Here is a 22,893-nt window from a genome sequence, read left to right as displayed (position 1 = left end):
TAAATTATTTTTGCTGTAATTAACTAATTCTTAACAAGCAGACCATTGTTAAAGTTCATAGGCATGAATGGGATAGTTGATGGTGAAATATTTTGGTCATCGATGATTAGTTTCAGGAAGATAGGCACAAAATGCTGGAGTAATTCAACGGGACTAAGAACATGAAATTTCCAATAATCTTTGGGTTTCATAAACAACTGTAGACTGAACTGTCAGGTGCAAGGGAACTTTACAAGAGTCACCATTAATTTATTCACATATTTAGAAAATTGAATAAAAAATAAATTATGAATTGTATTTTAATAAAGCAAAATGGAATTATATCTGCTGCATGGCATTGCTTCTTTATGATTTTTAAATACCTATGCGTGTGGGTCCGCTATCTATGCTTCCTCCAAATCCACTGGTTGCACAGTTAGGTGGTGCCCACCCATCATCACAATGGCAGTTCTTCCTATTGTTGCAAACCTATGAAGAAATAAACAATCTGTCAACAAAAGATCACAGTCAGGGAGCTACTAACCAAAATGTATCCACCGACCTTCTCTTGGCTCAAAGTTTGACTCGGGCATGAGATTTATGTCCTTTACTCTTATCTACAAAGAAAGATCACACTTTGCTTCTCCTGGTAAGAATTTCCTGGACAAAGTCAGCCAATTCTCAGCAGCAAGATCCTGCACAGTTGTAATCTTTAGGAAGGAACTGCACATGCTGGTTTAAAACGAAGATAGACACAAAATGCTGGAGTAACTCAACAGGACAGGCAGCATCCCTGGAGAGAAGGAATGGATGACGTTTTGGATTGAGAACCTTCTTCAGACTTTCAACAGAATCTGAAGAAGGGCCTCAACCCAAAATGTCACCTATTCCTTCTCTCCAGAGATACTCCAAAGACGTACAGGTATGTAGGTTAATTGGCTGGGTAAATGTAAAAATTGTCCCTAGTGGGTGTAGGATAGTGTTAATGTACGGGGATCGCTGGGCGGCACGGACTTGGTGGGCCGAAAAGGCCTGTTTCCGGCTGTATATATATGATATGATATGATATGATATGATATGCTGCCTGTCCTGCTGAGTTACTCCACCATTTTGTGTCTATCTTTAGTGGTAGTTTTTGGCATATTACACAGTTTAATCATAAACTTTCCAACAAACCCAGTCAAATTTCAAGGAAACTTAGGAAACAAAACCCAGGGTGAGTTTTAAGGGAGGAAGGGAACTTGGTCCTCAGTGAGTGGAAAGGAATGTGGAAACCAGGACCATGGTTAATGTAAAGGAATGCAGGATCTCTGGCTGTGGTGAGTGGGAGTGAATGCAGTATCTGGTGAGCCAGGTGCCAAACATTCGGGACTTACAAATAGTAAAATAGTGCATTATCAGAGTTTAACTTCCTTTATTTGTGAATACACTCCGCAATGTGTTTTCAAACTGCAATATTGACATAATACAACTTAGATGGTAAAAGTTGAAAATTGTCCGAGCCAATTTTTATTGATGAGATTGATGAGGGCAAAGCCATAGACATTGTCTATATGGACTTCAGCAAGGCATTTGATAAGGTTCTACATGGTAAGGTTCTCAGGCATGTTAGGTCTCATGGGATCCAGGGAGAGATAACCAACTGGATAGAAAATTGGCTTCATGGAAGGAAGCAGAGGGTGATAGTTGAAAGTTGTTTATTGCACTGGAGGCCTGTGATTGTGGTGTGCCTCAGGGATCGGGGCTAGACTACTGTTTGTGGTTTATATCAACGTTTTGGATGAGAATATGAAAGGCATGTTTAGTAAGTTTGCAATCACACGAAAGTGGGTGACATCGTAGATAACAAAGCTGTTTCAGAAAAATTACAACAGGATCTTGATCAGTTGGGCAGGTGGGGTGGGGAATGGTTAATGGAGTTTAATGCAGATGTTGCACTTTGGGAAGTCAAACAAAGGCAGGACTTTCACAATGAATGGCAGGACTCTGGGGAGTGTTGTAGATGAGAGGGAACCAGGAGTGCAGGTATATAATTCCTTGAAAGTGGCGCCACAGGTAGGTAGGGTGGTCAAGAAGGCTTTTGGCACATTGGCCCTCATCAGTCGGAATATTGAGAATAGAAGTTGGGATGTTAGGTTAAAGTTGTACAAGAAATTGCTGAGGCCCCATTTGGGTTATTGTGTTCAATTTTAATCACCCTGTAAAAGGAAAGATGATGTTAATTTGTTAAGGGTGGAGGGAAGATTGATGAAGATGTTGCTAGGACTCGAGGGCCTGAGCTAATGGAGGGAGGTTGAACAGGCTCGGACTTTATTCTTTGGAGTGCAGGAGGATGAGGGGTGATATTATAGAGGTGTATAAGATCGTAAGGGGAATAGATCAGGTAAACACACAGAATCTCTTGCCCAGAGTAGAGGAATCGAGAACCAGAGTACATAGGTTTAAGGTGAGAAAGGAAAGATTTAATCGGAACCTGAGGGGCAACATTTTCGCACAAAGGGTGGTGCGTATATGGAACGAACTGCTAGAGGAAGTAGTTGAAGCAGGTTTAAAAGACACTTGGACTGGTATAGGTAGTCGGATAGGCAGGATTTTGGGCCAAATGCAGGCAGGTGGGTCTAGTGTAGATGGGACATGTTGGTCAGTGTGGGCAAGTTAGGCCAAAGAGCATATTTCCATTCTGTTTGACTCCATGACTCTATAGTAAAACTTTCCTACCAGTTTGGCAAAATATTAAAAAACTGCATAAAACCCAGAAGAAATTAACTGCATGTTACTGAAGTATTGATAGAATGTAATCTGGTTGGTGTTAACTTTGCATAACATATCACGGAAAGCAAATAAACAGCTACTGTGAGTAGGAAAGGAATGATTCTTACACCATGGTTATAGCATTTCTCTTGCACATCACAATCATATCCCAGGTTCGTATCATTTGCACATTCAAAGTTTTTGCAGGCCTAGAAAAAGATACCAGTTTCAAACAAAAATGAAACATAAATCATAGCACTGATTTCAGGATGCAAATGCACTTCCCTGCACTATCTCCATATTCTTTTAATATACGAAAAATCCCCCATGTTAGCTCTGGATTGTACTCAATTGTAGCCAGACCTCCATAGCCCTGTCGATAGACAAGTCCAAAGATTTACAACCACAGGGACGAAAAATTCCTTTCCCTTTTGAGTCCTGAAAGGTTGACCTCTGGAGAGTGATCCTGTGATTGTAGAAGCCTTGCCAGAACAGGCATCATTCCTTCATCTGCGAGACTATCCCTGTAAGACTTTTATTTATTTTGATAAGATGAACTGTTGTTATAACATAGGCCTAGTCTATTTAATCTCTCCTCATGGGGCAAATTACAACCCCTCCCCCCACCCCCCCACACCCCCCCCCCCCCCCCCAGACATAAAAATGGTGAACATTCAATGCAATCACTTTTTCAGGAGCACTTCCTTCCTTTGTTAGGGAGACTGGACCTGTACACAGTATTAGACAATAGACAATAGACAATAGGTGCAGGAGTAGGCCATTCAGCCCTTCGAGCCAGCACCGCCATTCAATGCGATCATGGCTGATCACTCTCAATCAGTATCCCATTCCTGCCTTCTCCCCATACCCCTCACTCCGCTATCCTTAAGAGCTCTATCCAGCTCTCTCTTGAAAGCATCCAACGAACTGGCCTCCACTGCCTTCTGAGGCAGAGAATTCCACACCTTCACCACCCTCTGGCTGAAAAAGTTCTTCCTCATCTCCGTTCTAAATGGCCTACCCCTTATTCTTAAACTGTGGCCCCTTGTTCTGGACTCCCCCAACATTGGGAACATATTCTACAAGAGTTCTAGATAATTATGGTAAGATGTCTTATCCATTGTGTTCAAATTCTCTGACATTAAGGGACAACATAACTGTTTATCTTCCTGAAAATGCCATACTTGCATATTAATTTTCAGTGCTTTCATCCTTCATCACTCAAGAATTACACAGGCTCTCTATTTTTATCTACCAAAGGGGTGATTTAAATTTCTTCACATTATATCAATTTACCATGTCCCTTCCCATTCATCTTGCATGTCTTTGTCCCCCTGAAAGTTCCTTGCAGCTTTCTGCAACCTATAATGGCAATCAGTTTTTTATCACCAGACTTGCCTAATAACATTATAATTCTTGGATAGACACAAAAAGCTGGAGTACCTCAGTGACACAGGCAGCATCTCTGGAGAGAAAGAATGTGTGACGGTTTGGGTCGAGACCCTTCTTCAGACTGGTTAGGGATAATGGAAACGAGGGATATAGACAGTGATGTGGAGAGATAAAGAACAATGAATGAAAGATATGCAAAAAAGTCACGATGATAAAGGAAACAGGCCATTGTTAACTGTTTGTTGGGTGCAAATGAGTAGCTAGTGCGACCGGTGGGGGAGGGATAGAGAGAGGGAATGCTGGGGCTACCTGAAGTGAAAGAAATCAATATTCATACCACTGGGCTATAAGCTGCCCAAGCGAAATGTGAGATGTTGTTCCTCCAATTTGCATTTAGCCTCACTCTGACAATGGAGGAGACCTAGGACAGAATGGTCTGGTGGGAAAGGGAAGGAGAATTAAAGTGTTTAGCAACCGGGAATCAGGTAGGTTCAGGGGGAGTGAGTTAAGGTGTTCCGCAAAACGATTGCCCAGTCTACGTTTGGTCTTGCCGATGTATAAGAGTCCACATCTTGAACAACGGATACAGTAGATGAGGTTGCAAGTGAACCTCTGCCTAACTTGAAAGGACTATCGGGGTCCCTGGACAGAGTCGAGGGAGGAGGTATAGAGACAGGTGTTGCATCTTCTGTGGTTGCTGGGGAAGAATACCTGGGGATGGGGTGGTTTAGGTGAGAAGTGATGAGTTAAATAGGGAGTTGCAGAGGGAACGGTCTATGCAGAAGGCGGAAAGGGGTGGAGATGGGAAGATGTTAGAGGTGGCAAACATTTGGGAGGATTATGTGTTGTATGCGTCGGCTGAAGGGGTAAACGGTGAGGACTAGGGGGACTCTGTCTCTGTTGCGACTAGCAGGGAGGGGGAGCAAGGGCGGAGGTGTGGGGTACCGAGGAGACACGAGTGAGGGCCTCATCTATGATGGGAGAGGGCAACCCCATTCCCTAAAGAATGAGAACATCTTGGATAACTGCTGTAGATAAAAGTCCAAAATAAATTAACAAATGAAAAAAAACAAGTAAAAAACTGCACATGCTGGAAATCTGAAACAAATACAAGAAGTGTTGTAAACATCCAGGAGGTCAGGCAGCATCCACTGAGAGAGAAATAGTGTCTATATTTCTGGGTCAAGGACCCTTCACCAGAACGAGCCAGCAGAAAACTTAATTTTAAACTTTCCCAGTTCTAGTAAAGAGACTTCAACGTGAAACGGCACCTCGGTTTCTCATTCCTCACTGCTGAGTGCTTACAGTGTTTTCATGTTCTTGTTTCATTAAAATGCCAGATCAATAATTTTTTTATATTTAATATCCATGACCATTGCTTGTTTGTTGCATTGCTTTATAGTTACCTTGCCATTAGCACAGCCAGTGCCTGTGTTCACATAAGAAGGATCAGTGACATCTGTACCCACATGGAAGTCAGCATTTACACATTCAACACCATCAATAAATGTATTGCTTGTGTCAACACCAAAGGGTCTCTCTGTCACTTCAATACATTGAATTTTACCACATGCAGCATTGCTGAAAGTGCAAGGAATACAAGATAATTCATCAAGTTAAAAAATAGATCAAAAATCATTTTTTTTCATTTTATTATTTTTCGTACATTTACATACCCTCGAGAACATGGTTTGAATCTTGAATTTTGGAGTCCACAGTTGCCAAACCTGTCCCCGTGCATGTTTGTAACTTCGAAACATTTATCTGGTGCACGTCGTGAACCTGTGGAATGTATCACAGGGATAGTGTTATTTGATCTTTCTATAATGCTTTCCCCAAAACAATGGGCTTAATTGACCAACCTGACATCTACCTGGCATATAACAGGTATAACAGGTATAACAGAGCTTTATTTGTCGTTCGGTACCGAAGTACCGAACGAAACTACCTAGCAGTCATAGAAAAAAAGAACACAAGACACATAGCCCCAACACAAACGTCCATCACAGTGACTCCAAACACCCCCTCACTGTGATGGAGGCAACAAAACTTCCACTCTCTTCCCCACGCCCACGGACAGACAGCTCGTCCCCGACCGACCCGCACAGTCCCCGCACCGGGCGCTGAAACGTCTCGCGGCCGAACCGGGCGATGAAAGGCCCGCGACCAAGCCTTGCGCAGCTAAGTCCCGTGGTCGAGCCGCACCGGGCGATGTAAAGTCCGCAGCCGAGCCGCACCGGGCGATGTAAAGTCCGCAGCCGAGCCGCACCGGGCGATGTTAAGCCCCGCAGCCGAGCTGCACCAGCGGTGAAAAGTCCCGCAGCCGAGCTGCACCGGGCGATGTTAGGCCCCGCAGCCGAGCTGCACCGGGCGATGTTAAGCCCCGCAGCCGAGCTGCACCGGGCGATGTTAAGCCCCGCAGCCGAGCTGCACCGGGCGATGTTAAGTCCAGCGGCCAAGCCGCACCGGGATGTAAAGTCCAGCGGCCGAGCCGCACCGGGTGATGTAAAGTCCAGCGGCCGAGCCGCAGCGGGCGATGTTAGGCCCCGCAGCCGAGCCGCACCCCGCGCCGTGAGGAAGAGAAAAGTCCCCCCCCCACCCACCCCACCCACCCACACCACCACCCCCTCCCACACATACACAACCAAAAAAATATATATAAAAACCATCCCAACACCGACACACAACAAAAAAAGGGAAAAGAAAGACGGACAGACTGCTAGTCAGCCGCTGCCGTTAGGCGCCGCCACGTGACCTGATGGTACGGTGTGGTCCACTGAGCACTATTGTGCATTCTTCAACAAGTTTGCCAAACTCATGGTGCGGTGCACCCCTCTCCCTCTCCCTCTTCCCTGGCATTCATTAGCATGTGTGTGAGGAGGGGGGTATCGTGTGATCAGACCATGGGCACCTAACCATGTCACTTCCTTCACCTCACAGCTGATTGGCGTAGGCACTCATGGCCTTGCTTCCTGCCTCTGAGCTTTCTTGACTGATGTTGCCTCACACGCAACCATCCTAACCCTAAATAAGGAAAACACTGAGAAACCTCTGAGTTCCACGTTAATCATCTTGGAAAAGCAGGGAGTATGAAAAACTCTTGAAAATTAAGAGAAAATAGTTTAAAAATAGGGCCAGAACCTTGCTTTCATTTAATTGCTTGCCCAAGTTGCCACTGCTTTCTTTATTGTTATTTTGGGCAAGCAATTATAATGTCAATGCCCACCAAATAGGCTCCCCCATCACCACCACCACCACCCCATCCTTGAATTTCCAGGATTAAGCTACGGTCTCACGCTGCTGTTAGCCTCGCATCACTTCAGCCTTCCAGTTGCACTGAAAATACTCAGTGCAGTGCTATCACGGAATGACAAGCAGAGCCTGCTGATAGGAAAGCTGGGAGACTCCCGTGGCAGGGCATGGGACAGCCTTCAGGGCTAGTGGCTCGCCAATCGACCAGCTACTCCACTAATTCAAGCACCTTCCAACTGGAGACAAACCAATTACTCCAGAAACTGCATGTCTGTGGGTTGAATCACTTAACCCAAAGACGTGCATGTGTTTGTCAAAACTCTCATGTTTAGTCTTAAGAGGTGTTACACAATGATCAAATACCAGGTTTTTCACAGTGACAGCAGCAGGTGAAAGCAACAGATATAAATGAAATACCACGATACATCAATGCCCTTAAAATGTTTGTGGGAATGTTTCTTATTTCAGATTAGGACTTGGGCAACACCAGATAAAACACATTTATTGCCGCTTAAATGTTAATATCTGCTGCATCCGAGGGAGGAATTTCACCCACCAAACTTAAAAATTCAATTATGTTTTCATCATGAATCTCAATATATTTCACACAAAGAACATGAATAAATATGGGGTTTCTTCAGTAATGAAAACAATCACACTTACTAAGGCCAAAGAGGATCTGACATTGGTAGTCATAGGTCTGACATACACCTTCATAGCAGTATGTTATAAAGTTTGCACAGGGATAACCGTTCTGGACAAAGAAATCAGGCTGGCAAAAGGATGACGAGCCATTGCAGTACTCTGGTAAGTCACAGACATCACTTGCTGCTCTGCATAAAGTTCCTGCAGGATGGAACTGCACACAACAAAATTAGATCCAGCAACATATTACTCATGATGTTTGTGTGGTATTTTTTTATAGAAATGCATCTTATATTGATATTTCTTCAGCAGCTACTGAATAGCAAATAACTGACGTATTACCGGGGCTGATCTTCCATCTGATGCCAGGACTAAATCTGGGATTTAAGGTAAGAGGGGCATAGTTTAAAGGAGATGTGCAGGGCAAGTCTTTTTACACAGACGGTGATGAGGGCCTGGAACATGTTGCCAAATGTGGTTGTGATAGCCAATAAGATATTGGCATTTATGAGGCTTTTAGATAGGCACATGGATATGCAGGAAGTGGAGACCTATGGATCACGTGCAGGCAAATGAGATTAGTTTTCTTGGCACAGATATGTGGGCTAAAGGGCCTGTTCCTGTGCTGTACTGTTCTATGTTCTACATTTTTTAGTAGAAGCCTTAAAGTTTGTACTTGGAGCAGCTGAAGAGAGTGGCAGGGTCTTCTAGTACATGACACAAGTACAACAGCCACAAGTGCTGGAGCAACCTAGCCTGTCAGGCAGCATCTCTGGAGAACATGGATAGGTGATGTTTCAAGTCAGGACCATTCTTCAGACTGAAGGATCTCATCCTGAAACGTCACCAAGTCTGAAGAAGCATCCTGACCCGAAACATCATCTATCCATTTTCTCCAGAGATACTCCCCGACCTGCTGAATTACTCCAGCACTGTGCTTTTTTGTGTAAACCAGCATCTGCAGCTCTTTCTGTTTACAAGTAGACAGTCCCATTGAAATGAATGAGAGAACTGAGCTGACAGGAAATGTTTGTTTGATTTATTTAAGTTGGTTTAAATGTTGTTCATTCAGAGCACGGCTGACTGCTTTGTCTATTACTCTTACTTGTTTTAACTTCTTGAACACTTTTACTTCGACCTGGTCCGCAGTAATTTTAAATGTGAACACCAAAAACATTCACAAATATTTAACGACCATGTCAGCCGTAGAAGCTGCTGGGACTGGGGACAGGGTCTCATGTCTGTCCAAACCATTTTGCAAATACAGCGGGATGTTTAAAGGGAGGCATTCTCTACACGGTACCAGGCTCTCAACAGAGGCTGTGTCTGAACACACTGTAAGAAACAGAATGTTTCGGAATGTATGTCAAGAGCAAAATTTTACACAGGAGCTATCGGACTCTGCAGATTTACTCTACTTTTACCACTCAGCCGAGGGAAGCAAACCTATTCATCCATTATTCATTTAATACGTGATGTAAAAAAAATTAGAGGCAGTGCACAGGGTCTACGAGGGAACAGTCCGTAAGCCGATTTTGCCATGGCAGTAATGTCTATTTTCTGTCATTTCACTCCTCACACACTTGCTACATTTCACCCTAATATGACCCATAATTAAACTAATGGAGTGTATATTGTAACTGGTCATTAACAATTAACACAAAACATTTTATTAGCACTATAAAATGAGTACACTCGATAAGTGCATAACAAATGCAAGGAAAATTTGCATAAACAGAGATTTCTGTAAGTCTGGTTATCTGTAACCCAGGGACCCCAGCTACTTAGTTTTTTATTTGGTCTTGAATTACTTTCAATTCTTGCAAATCAATAAGAAGAATGTGGTGAATGCCTCATCACCGGAGTACAAACATTTTAGTCACTTTGCAAAATATAAGCCCTCTCCATTTACAGTGTATTTACTTAACTTACTTTGCAGTCACGACAGCACCTTCCATGGGCACAGTCTGATCCCGATGTTAGTTTACAAGTACGTGCATCGCAGCAGGGATTGGCACATTTCTAAGGCAAATAAAGAAAATTAAAGTTGATGGTATTAAATTAACAATTGTTCCGTGGAGTTTTTAAAATTTGGATTAGTTGTAAATCCTATTTGTTTGTTTGAACCTAACCTTGTTTTCTTTAAGACGACAATGGAATATAACAAGGCAACTGTAATAAATCTTACAGCACTGGCCACATAAGGAAACACAGCCTATCTGAAGGGCCAATTCTAATTTTATCTTTACTTTCAAGATACAGCATGGAAACAGGCTCTTCGGCCCACCAACTCCACGTTGACCAGTGATCCCTGTACACTAGCACTATCCCAGGAACAATTTTATAATGATACCGAAGCCAATGAGCCGACAAATCTGTATGTCTTTGGAGTGTGGAAGGAGAAAACCCACGTGGTCACAGGGAGAATGTACAAACTCCATACAAACAGCACACGTGGTCAAGATCGAACCCAGGTCTCTGGCGCTGTGAGGCAGCAACTCTACAGCTGTGCCACTCTGCTGCCCAAATCTATTCACATTTTTGGCATTTAAGGAAATACTATTTAATAGTTAATGGCAAGATGAGTTCAGTGATATGTTGAACTTTAACAGAATTGCTTTAAGCTGATTGATAAAAGCACAATAGATCAATGGGTCAGTAGGAACTGCTGATGCTGGTTTATACTGAAGAAAGACACAAAATGCTGAAGTAACTCAGGCAGCATCTATGGTGAAAAGGAATGTCAAGTCAAGTCAAGTCAATTTTATTTGTATAGCACATTTAAAAACAACCCACGTTGACCAAAGTGCTGCACATCTGATTAGGAAAAAAAAAAAAAGAAACATACAGTGGTGTGATGTTTCGGGTCAAGACACTTTTTCGGATCAATGTCAGGTCTTAATGATTGGTAAATTCAACTGTTAATCTTGAGATCTTTTCACCATTTCATTGATATCAATAACCTGTACTTATTTTGTGCCTAGAAAATTATTCTATGATGCAGAACTGCCACAAAGGAGATGGAGATATTAAAAGAAATGACCAAACACCTGGACAAAGAGCTGGGTTTTAAGCTTGAATGGAAATGGCAGAGAAACCAATGGAATATGGTGAAGGAACACACCAGGCCAAGCAGACGGAGTGATAAAAGGGTGAGATAACAGACTACAGGCTATAATCAGAGCAGGTGAAATTTGAGAGGGGGGGGGGGGTCGGAGATTGCAGAGCTGAAATGTGATGAGAGTACGGAGAGGGAATAAGGCAATGGAGATATTTCAGTACAAGGATAAAAATGTTAATTAAGAGAATTCAAACTATTAAATTACTGAGGGGAGTAGTGATGGGTGGGATGTGGAGGAAGGGGGTTGGAGAAGCAGAGCTGTGGAAGTGCTCTTTTTTTTTTTAAAGGCTTGGAGATCACCAGGAAGTAAAATTACAAGGGTATTTGCTTTCTTGTATAATGTGAAGTTGTTAAAATAAGATGAGAATGAAATCTGTGTTTGCTAAGCTAAATATATTTGAATCAATAGGACGGCACGTCAAGAACAGCAAGGGTAACCATTGGTCAATTAGTTTAAAGAAGGGTCCCATCTGGAAACATCACCTATCCACGTTCTCCAGAGATGCTGACTGAACCGCTTAGTCACTCTAGCAATTTGTGCCTTTATTTAAACCAACACATGCAGTTCCTTGTTTCTAAGGACAACCATTAGTCAATAGTCTTACCCATGCCTCCATTGAACAAAATAGAAGTTATAGAAATGAATCAGAGAATAGGAAATTTAATTTTTAACCTCTGGTGCTCCACAGTCACATTCCTCTTCCTCATCCACAATATTATTGCCACAAGATGGCAAGGTATATTGATCTTCCTCGTTGGGTTTATTTTGAAGGCATAAGCCTTGTCTTCTCTCAATTAGGTTTATAAAGTCGCTCTCACTGCAGTCAGTGAAGTTTGAAGAGCGTCTGCAATAAAGTGACATGATATACAACATAAATTTATTCCAACCAATTTTCTTTACCATTAATTGTTAAATTAATCTTGGCCAAGCAATTTTTGCAATGATGATTTAAACATATACAATGCATTTCTGTACTGGAAAGAATTAATTAGCATTGATGTTTGTTTGTGATTTAAGTTAATACCATAGATCAGTTATGTAGAGGTCCTCAAGAAATTGGGATTATTCTCAATTAGCACACTGAAGGGTAGATTTAATCAATGTCCTGAAGAGTTTAGATAACACAAATAGAGGGAAACATCTTTGGTTAACAAGAGGACAAGTTAAAATGTCAATGTTTGTAAAAACAGCAAGACAGATGATGAGAAATTAGAATACACAATTTAATAAACATGATCATGAATTTGCTGCCGTAAATTAAATTGGAACCAGATTTAATTATCAATTTACAAGGGAATTGGTTAAGTGTTTGAAACAAAAATAGTTGCACCGGTTTATGGCTCACTGGATTGCCCTTTCAGATATACCGATATAGATTATAGTCAGAATGGCTTCCTGCTGTGCAATATAAGTTTATGATTCTATGATAAGAGATCTTAGAATCGTTTAAGAAACAGTTAGACGGGTACATGGATAGGACAGGTTTGGAGGGATATGGGCCAAATGCAGGCAGGTGGGACTAGTGTAGCTGGGACATAATAATAATAATAATATTCATTTATTGTCATTGCAACGAGTACAACGAAATTAAAAAATAGCCAATCCTGACGGTGCGTACAAACATATATGTAATAAATGCAAAAACAAATAAATACATAAATACAATTAAATACAATTATATTAAGTACAAGATTTTTTAACGGTGTTGCCTAGTGCAAAGGTAGTGTTCACTTCTCGTATGGCCCTGGGGTAAAAACTGTTCTTAAGTCTGTTTGTTCGGGATTTGATCGACCTGAAACGTCGACCAGAGGGCAGATGAACAAACAGACGGTGGCCGGGGTGGGATGGATCTTTTATTATGTTGCCTGCTCTACTGAGGCAGCGTAGGCTGAACAGGTGCTCCAGGGAGGGCAGTGAGCAGCCGGTGATCTTCTGGGCCGTCGTGATGACCCTCTGAAGGGCCTTCCTGTCCTTTTCTGAGCAGCTGGCATACCAAAGGGCCTGTTTCCACACTCTATGGCTGTAGGATTCTAATCTAGATTACATTATTAGCCTATGAAAAGCCCGTACAGTGTTCTACCTGGATATATTTCAAAGCATTTCATATTCGGCTTTCTATCTAGATTAAATAATTATATTGTGAGTTTATTTGTAGTAAGTGATTTACTTCTTGTCATTGTAATTTATTCCACATTATCCCCTTATTTCTTCATTTATAATTGTCCTGAAATGTGAATCCTTCATCCTAACAGATAATCTGCCAGGATCAATTTTCTCAAATTAGTTGGTAATCTCCAATTTCCATAAACCTACCATAAAGTTTTGATTTAGGTTCGTCTCATCCATCATGTTAGTTGAAATACAACTTTAAACATTCTAATGCAGCTATAGGAAATAATTCAGACTATTAATTCCACAGAAAAAGAATAATCAAATAAGTAAAGTTTGTACTTACGTAAGAGTACCAGACATGATGCAGCCACCAGAGTCTGGACATTGACATGTTCGACCGTCGTCGTGACTTATGCCCAAGTTATGCCCCAATTCATGAGCAAGAAGTGTTGCAGCCCTTGGCACGTCACTGCCTGCGAACTAGTTAAAAGGAGAGATGGATTTGATTGCAGGATTTGCTAAGCGGGAAACAAAACATTACCAAAGTGACTTCCATTTATATAGAATCTCTAACATGGTAAAATATAATTCATACTTCTAATAAATTATAATTTTAAAATATCAAAATATAAGTTATGCTTCGGGGGAAGGTTAACGAATAAAACTTGACACGACGCCATATTCGTTTCGTTCACTTTTTGGAAGGTGGTGGTTGTTGCTGAGAAGCCCAGATTTCATTGCAAATCCGTAAAGGCTCTGGAGGTGGTGGTGTTGAGCTGATTTCTTGAACCTCTTGTATAAGAAAATAACTGCAGATGCTGGTACAAATCGAAAGTATTTATTCACAAAATGCTGGAGTAACTCAGCAGGTCAGGCAGCATCTCAGGAAAGAAGGAATGGGCGACGTTTCGGGTCGAGATCCTTCTTCAGTGAAGAAGGGTCTCGACCCGAAACGTCGCCCATTCCTTCTCTCCTGAGATGCTGCCTGACCTGCTGAGTTACTCCAGCATTTCTTGAACCTCTGGTGAGATACCTTCATGAACACCATGCTTTTAGCCGAAATATAACGAGGGAATGGCAACGTACATCCACATCAGGGTGGCATGTGACTTGGAGGCAAATTTGTAAGGTTGGTTTTCCCATGCATCTACTGATCATGCCCTTCCCGGTTCAGGAGATCAGAATCGCCTGGATGGCACACATCCAACCACGGTGATATGGCAACCGAACGAATATTTGTTTGAATGGATGAATGTGAGGAGCTATTTGAACATTGAAAGCTGAGTGAACAGATACAAGGACTAAAAAAAAGAAGGGAGAACTAGAGAGGCAGTGGGGTTCTGGCTCTGGCTCTGAAGGGTGGGGAATTTAAGACAATGGGTGGGTCTGGGATTGGTAAGCAATTGAAGACCCATTCAGAGTGATGGAAAAATTAAAATGCAGGGTCGAGTGATATTTTTATAAGTACAGAGATGTTTCTGTTTCTGTTTCTGTTTTTCTGCTGCACAACCGCCAACAGCTGGGTTATCTCGTGCAGGTTTCGCTCGCGTGGGGTGATACAGCTGGAGATGATGATTGAAATGAAGAGGGTAAAGGCAGAGAAGGATATGAAAACAAAGATAAATATTTAAAAACGGAGCCATTGCTGTATCAGGAATAATGCAGGTTAGCCAACATGGGGGCAATGGTTGAATGAGTCTTGGTTTGAGTGACTTTCAAGTGACGGAAGAAGACACACAGCTACAAATGCTATTGAGTAAGAATGCGCGCACCCCAGAGCAAACAATAGGGAGCCTCTTCCAGCTTATGTATGGCAAAGAGATTGAGCAACGTGCAACAGGCAACTCATATCGTGTTTAGGAAATAACAGCAAGACTTTACCGCAGGATAGTCTGGAAATATGCCGACCAGGTCTGCTTTTGCAGAAGACCAGCAGGGAGGCAAGGCCTTGGCATCAGATGGTGTAAATGCCTTCCATCACAAGGTGAACACCTCTTCTTTCTTTGTAGAACGTGAGGGGGTCCCTAGCACAATGTATGCACCATTGATCCCACGATATCCCGTTGGCCACTGGCTATTCCTAACGTGACCACTTGACTCATACAACTTGAATTTTGCACTTTTGGTCCTCACCATCCCCACCTGACACGAGACTGCAAAGTTTGAGTTTGTGTGTGACTTTTCAACTAACGTGTGACTTCAGTATGTTATTGACAGAAGGCCTAAATTTCATGAATAGAACAAGTATGATGTATAGATGAAATTTGTGTCCCCCATTTGGCACACAATTAGCAAAAGTCTTCCTGCAGTGCTACTCCATCGTGTAAACCATGGAAGAATTTCTAGATCACTTTATTACTAACCAGATGTAAGGTCATTGTAATTAGCAGACTAATTATACAACTACATTCAGCCTTGTTGTTTTAGATTAAGCATTAGTTCGAGGAAAATCAAGCATAAATGCACTGCAATCATGGTAAAAGAATAGGGGATCTTTACATTTAGAATATGGCCTGTGAATCGAGAAACCCTTGTGGTGCCACATAATGTAGGATGCACACAAGACTGGAAAAATAAGGGACAATGTAGAAAGGAATGATGAGGCAATTGCAAAGTTTGGTTTCAAAAGTTTAGAGACAACAAAATAGCTAAAGAATTAAATAACTGCTTATCTTGCCATTCTGGAAAAAGAATGACGGAGGTGCAGAAAACCATGTGGTAAACATGCAAGAGAACTTAAGATTTAAAGTGATATCAATAATGATTTTTTTTAACCTTTAGAATAACAAATTAAAAATGGCTAGAAAAGAGATTATACTAGCAATGAAATGAAAACGAAAGGACAATTTTCATGGTCAATTGATGAATGGAGATTTATTAAATACAAGCTGTCTGCTATCGTGATCTTTCTGTTTTTTCAGCTTAATGAGAATGGAGTTAGTAACTGTTCCCCAGATATGGCAGTAATTTAGTAGATAAAAATAGACTAATTGAATAATCTTTATTGTAAATATTTTTGTTTGAGGGGGGGACGCATGCAAATCTCAAGTTTTAAAGTTTTTTTGTAGGCTACGAATGTTTATCATTTTTGTATGAAATTTGGTTAGTTTAATTAAGTTTATAAAGTACTTAAAATAAATATATTTAAATAACTTTATATAAATACACACTCACTAAAGGGATAAAAATATCCTTTCGGGCTCTTACATTTTGAAAGGAATTAAACGATTGAAATAGGTATTTCTGCTATCATTATACATTAAGCAACATAAAATTCCCAATTTATTCAACTGCTCAGCTGTAGTGATAAAGCGGATCACTCACAACATCTATTCCAGCTCCAAGTCTGAAAGAGCAGACTGTGCCTACGAAGGCCAGTCCTAGAATTCCACGGAACTGTTCTTTCCCTCTGAAACAGAAACAAAAAGTAAGTCGGTGTTAATGTTCTCAGGCAACATCAAGGAACTGCAGATGCTGTTTTACAAAAAAAGATGCAAAGTGCTGGAATAACTCAGTGGGTCAGACAACATCCTAACTCATTTCCACCCATCTGCCACCCCCACTGCCAGAATGAGGCCACACACAAACTGGAGGAATAGCACCTTATATTCCATTTAGTAACTTAGAACACAATGGTATGAACATTGAATTCTCCAATTCTATGTAGCATGCCCCCCCCCCCCGCTTTCCTCACCCCCTTCCCTGGGCCCCATCTGGAGGTGCACCCATTTTTTCCCACTATACACCTCTCTTTCCCCATCCTCTTCCAGTGGGGAGGAGAAGGGAGTCGAGTGGGAGGAGTGTGCGGGGAGGGGAAAAAGAAATAAAGCAATAATGATCAGGGTGGGGAAGGTGGGAAGGAGAGGGTCGAGAGAGGTCAAGCGTAAATAGGAGGAGAGAAAAAAGGACAGGGGGGATTTGGGGTTAGCTCAAATTGGCGAATTCAATGTTTATGTCATTGGGTTGTAGACCACCCAGGTGGGATATGTAATGTTGTTCCTCTTGTCTCCAAGTGTCTAGCCATGCACATGATAAACCATGCTCTCTAAGTAATCATGCCCAGTTACAACAGCATGTTGTGTGTTCTCACTGGGAAGATGGAATTGACCATCTTATTGTTGTGTTTGTGGTTGCCTACCAGCTGAGCACATAGAGAGTGGAAGGCCTTCCTGCTAAGGAAGAGTTCACGGTTATCAATGATTACAATGAATGCAAATACATGCAGCTTATGAGACCCTGCACCTTTGGGAATCCAATCATGCCCCCAAACAATGTTCCTCCGCACGCCATTGTTGTTGACTAAAGAGTGTAATCTCTTTAATGCAGCAGGGGGCAGAGATCAGTGGCAACTCCTTGAAAGGATTCTAAGGTGTAGAAGTTAAGGAATGCTGTGGTGAGGATGCAGTTAACAGATTGGTCATCTGGAAACCTGGACTAACAATCCAGAGGACCAGCATGGCAGCTAAAGGGTTAAATCCAATAGTAATCTGGAATTTGAAAACAGAATGATAATTAGCTGCAATAATGATGAATGCAAAGTCTATTTCATTGTTGTTAAAATCCATCTCATTTCCTAATGCCATTTAGCAGAGAAATTCAGCCATCGTTACCTTGGTGTAAACGTGATACAGATCTACCCTGGGTGGTGGTCTCCTAAATGCACATGGTGCTCAATTGTAGTTGATCACTGCCACGTTCATAAGGACAATTATAGATGGGCAATAAATGTTCGGTATGTTGCTGATCGGCCCCAGGACAAAGTTCTTCTTTGGCACTTATGGACATGGATGTCGTTGATGGGAGATTGGCTAGTCTCTCTTCCCATAATGCAACTCTAGTACCTTCAGCTTCAGCATTTGGTTCAACTTCGTTGAGGAAGCTTTTTCTGGACTTTAGCCGACTCTTTGCGGGCTCATGGCCGAATAGGGGATGTCGTACATCTGTGGTCTGGCGATGGCTTTCTCTACTGGTTGCTGCACTGTGATGAATCTCTGGTGGCGCTATACCAGATAGTATGTGCCAATTAAGGTGTATGTGTAATTAGAGTTTTGAGCAGAAATTGTGTATGGCTCTTTAAATAATAATTTACAGAGTAAACTTAAACTTGGGTACACTGGGAATGATCAATGACTGTTGCTAAAAGTGAGGCAGCAGGACAAAGTGTTCCAAGAGCTAGTTTGGGATTTAAAGTGCTCCAAAATGGGAGGTGTCATCATCAGTTCCATAGCAAATATTAAAATGTTATCAGCATGAGCATCAAGCATAATGAAACCATCCTGGTCCAATATATGCAGCAGCACTAATCCCCTCAGAAAGCACTGCAGTTGCCATTTTTTTCATTTAGCATTCCATATTCAACCTCATCGCAGAGAGAATAGACAAAGGCCGGAAGCTATGAAGCTATAATTCATTGTTTATATCTTGTAGTCTGAAACAATTTGTATATACCATGACTAAAACAATCAAAAACAACAATTGAAAAGATGCCTGTAACGTCTTTCAAACATCACAGCTCAGGTAAAGAGACATTTATGTTCTGGACCTGAAGACGGATATGAAAAAGAGTCCAAAATTATCAAGAAACCTTTTCAAATATATTATAGGTGAAGAAGCATAATACTAAAAATTATGCAATTGTTAAAGCAATAATTAAGTGGCTTCAGCTTCAGTTTAAAAAGCATGTAAATTGTGCAATAAAATGGAAGACCAAAAGGATCCATTGTACTGTGAGGAAGATAAAACTGTGGTCGATAGTATCTGGCAGTTCATATTAATTTCTTTAAATACTGGGTACCACTAACCATTTTCACTTGATGGTTTGCTTCACAGAGTAGCAAGAGATTGCAGTATTGAAGCATGTTTCGATTTATGTTTAAGGAAGCCTTCACTGACTTCACAGTAAAAGATAGAAAGAAACTCGAGGAATATTCCACACAAATAAACTTACAGAATCAGGTGTCCACTGTCATGTTGCAGCTCAGGGAGCAGGATTCGTTCACGCCATCTTATAAAATTATCCAAAACCTCCCGCGCATTTGAAGTGATAGCAATCTGGTCTTCATCCTTCCAGATCGCCAGACCAGTCAATATAACACCCACATTCAGAGAGCTGTAAAACTGAAGGATCATGCAGAGGCCAGTTAATATTTTCCAGGGATGGATGTGTATCTATTTAATCGGAGGCAGAATCAGAATAGCCTTTATTGTCATACAAAAACATGTTTTTGGACACAATTATGTTACCCCCAGTCTAAAATGAGAGGCAATAAAAATCACAAAACCAACATTAACCAAAAAACATCCATCACAGTGAGTCTTCTCCAGTCACCTCCTCACTGTGATGGAAGGCCAGAATGTCTTTCTCTTCCCTGCCGTCTCCTCCCGCGATCAGGCAGTCGAAATTGCCACGTCGGGGTGGTCGGGGCTCCCGACACTGACGCCCCCACCGGGCGGTGGAAAATCCCGCGGCCTATTCGAGGCCGCGCCGGACGGTGAAAGGTCCGCAGCGGGCCGACCCAAGCTCCGCGATTCGGGGTGGACGAAGACGCTGCCGGAGCTCCCGAAGTCGGCCCCCACCCAGGGACTTGCGAGCTTCAGACGTCCACAGGGCCCACGGCCCGCAGCCAAAGCCTCCGAAGGCGAGTCGCAGCCACACTCGCAGCGCCACCACAGCCTCCGAAGACAGCCAGCTCCACAGGTGGTGAGTACAGTCCGGTCCGCGGGCTCTGCGAACCAGATCCCCAGGTGGTCCCAGCTGGAGGCCGCCAGCTCCAGGTGTTTGGCCGATGGTAGGCCACAGCGTGAACGGAGACACGTCCCAGAAAAAAGGTCGCGTCTCCATTCGGAAGAGACAATTTTTATAGTTCCCACACTCCCCCCCCCCAACCCCACACATAGTACACAACCACAAAAAAGATTACATCACATCTACTTACAATTAAGACCAAAAAACCCCCCCAAAAAAGACAAACGGACTGCAGTTGAGCCGCAGCGGCTGCGCAGCACCGCCACACATGAAAAATAACTTGAGGAAAACATTAAAAGGGAAAAGAACTCAGAAATACTTTGAGTATAAAATACTTACCATTCATATAAAATTAACTTTAAAATGTATGGGGTTAATTGTAACGCCTTTTGCACAGTGAGAATGGTACAATTGGGTAAACAGATATGGGACAGAAATGACTGTAGTGCATGGCATCTGCATACTTCTGCTATTATATCACAATTTTTTGGAAGGATGGGGTCTTCTCATTAGTTAAGCTCTTGTTTACGTTGAATGATGTTGGATAATGTGACCGATATATCTATGTGAGTTGTGAATTTTACAGTATCTCCAAGAGTAAGTAGCTGGCAACAGTGTTGGGCCTGAAGATTTCCAAGTGTGCAAATATCTCATAAATTTATTGTAGGCCAGCAAGAACAGGAAAGACCCACATTTCCCATTCACAAACTGAGACATCACTTCTTCAATTAATAACCAACATTTGATGAATTGTTGGTAGACACAAAATGCTGGAGTAACTCAGCGGGACAGGCAGCATCTCTGGAAAGAAGGAATGAGTGACGTTTCGGGTCAAGACCCTTCTTCAGACTGATGTCAGGGGAGTGGGCGGGACATAGATCAGATATAGTCGGAGACAGTAAAACTGGTGTGAAAATTGGGAAGGGGGAGGTGATGGAGAGAGAGGGAAAACAAGGGCTATTTGAAGTTATAGAAGTCAATGTTCATACCGCTGGGGTGTAAGCTACCCAAGCGAAATATGAGGTGCTGTTCCTCCAATTTGCTCTGGACCTCACTCTGACAATGGAGGAGGCCCAGGACAGAAAGGTCAGATTGGGAATGGGAGGGGGAGTTAATGTGCTGAGCAACTGGAAGATCAGGTAGGTTAAGGCGGTCTTGATGAATTGTTGCTCTTTAACATCCTTGAGTAAAAACTGTGATTTTTTAATTAAAGCTGATTTTCCACTTGTCTGGGTATCAGATGTATTTTGTTGATTTTGTATTGCCAGTATTAAATTGGCATTCAGTCAATCTAAGGTCTGTACTACCTGTAAATTAATGGAAATATCCTGGAACACAATCAAGTTTAGTGCTGAATGTTTTTGATGATGTACAGAATAGATAGAGGGATGACATGTGTACCATACACCATGAATCTCTGCCTGGAAAAAATAACCTGAATCATATTTTGATTGCTGCTATTGACACTCAGCATACCATCTGAGCCATATCATACCTGACCTTCCATCACCATTTGAACCATATCATACCTGACCTCCCATCACCATCTGAACTATACCATACTACACCTGACCTCCCATCCATGCGATCCACATCTGATCTCCAATCTACTTGCCTCTACCCAACACCTCATGAAACATTTTTTTCTCACAGGGCTTATGTTACATGAATGTTCGAAGGCAAACTCAGATTACAGAACTGAACTTTGTAAAAATGATAATACTTACTCCATTTACAAAGTGAACCAATTCAACCATTTGATTCTGAATTAAAGTTTCATTTCTGTTGTGAAGATTGTACTGGAAAATACAAAGATTCACCAAAATTAAGTGAGGCTGATCTCCATAGAATTTAATTTTGAAATAATTTTTAAAAACTAATACTTACTTTGTCATTATCAACAACCAAAACCAACTCCACATAATTGGTTCTTCCCAAAATGGCTCGTTTTACCTAATGGTTAAATATGAAGATATGTTAAGATTGGATCACAATAGAAATATCAAAATAAATCTAACTTTTGCATACGATATGCAAGAATCCTATTGCACATTGCTTTCCATTACACAGAGGATCTTACTTTGTTTCTACAATGTCTGAACATTCACAAAAATAATACTTACTTCTAACTATATTGTAATATTGCAAGTGGAAACTACTCAAGACCCAAAAGTATGAAAAAGGTACCAGATTCTCCCAAGTGCGTTAAAATTAATTTAAGTTAGCACATTTTATTGTAGTTTAATTGCTCAAACATAACCAATCAAATGTAAATCCATTGTACAATCAAGATATAACATGTATTTTTCAGATTGCATAAAACAAAAATTGTTTGCCACAAGCAGCCTATGAATAATCTGTTCATTGTTCTTTCCTTGCTCTTTAAACTTGGATAAGATGAACAGTGATGTACAAATCTTAACTATGAGACTGATTAAATCAAAGTGAACAAGCTCTCAATTTTTTCCTGCCCATCCTACCATGTAGTCAGTGAATGCCAGAATAAACAATCTTTCTTAGTCTAAATGTGCTTTTTTATAAATTTATTTTGTAAAAGATGTCTCCACCAGTATTTAGCTTGAGAGACCATTTGAAACAGAATGCGAGAACAACTTTTTTATGCTCGCGTATAATAAATCCATGTTACAAAACATAGACAAAGCTACCAAATAAATAATATTTGGAATCTGGTTGAATGGAAGAACAGTGAATTGTAGGGGCTTTACCTTCATAACACAATTTAAAAACATGTCGCAGCTCTTGCTCAGTAAAACAATTGCAGCGGATCAGCTGAAAAATAGATAACAACTCCTGGAGCTTTTACTCCCCACATGCTTCCTTTTTTTGCAAATGGGCAGGGATGAAAACAGTCCATGATTCAAGCAGGGTCATTGA

The 22,893-nt window shown here is 41.6% G+C and overlaps 1 protein-coding gene across 1 annotated transcript in view; it reads right to left on the bottom strand.

Annotated features, from left to right (window-relative positions):
• The window catches only part of adam9b (ADAM metallopeptidase domain 9b), a 42,592-nt gene that overhangs the window by 6,602 nt on the left and 13,097 nt on the right, over positions 1-22,893 (bottom strand). The window contains exons 7-18 of the mRNA XM_078413559.1: positions 21,886-21,951; positions 21,726-21,797; positions 19,201-19,370; positions 16,578-16,662; positions 13,597-13,733; positions 11,814-11,985; positions 9,952-10,041; positions 8,038-8,233; positions 5,799-5,904; positions 5,529-5,703; positions 2,859-2,939; positions 363-468 (exon numbers count right to left, since the gene is read on the bottom strand). Coding sequence (XP_078269685.1) covers positions 363-468; positions 2,859-2,939; positions 5,529-5,703; positions 5,799-5,904; positions 8,038-8,233; positions 9,952-10,041; positions 11,814-11,985; positions 13,597-13,733; positions 16,578-16,662; positions 19,201-19,370; positions 21,726-21,797; positions 21,886-21,951 — 1,456 coding nt within the window. The remainder of the gene's footprint in view (positions 1-362; positions 469-2,858; positions 2,940-5,528; positions 5,704-5,798; positions 5,905-8,037; positions 8,234-9,951; positions 10,042-11,813; positions 11,986-13,596; positions 13,734-16,577; positions 16,663-19,200; positions 19,371-21,725; positions 21,798-21,885; positions 21,952-22,893) is intronic.

The sequence above is a fragment of the Rhinoraja longicauda genome, chromosome 16 (assembly GCF_053455715.1).
Source record: "Rhinoraja longicauda isolate Sanriku21f chromosome 16, sRhiLon1.1, whole genome shotgun sequence".
Classification (NCBI taxonomy): Eukaryota; Metazoa; Chordata; class Chondrichthyes; order Rajiformes; family Arhynchobatidae; genus Rhinoraja; species Rhinoraja longicauda.
Note: the sequence above shows the minus strand (reverse complement) of the source record. Positions and strands in the feature narration are given on the sequence as shown.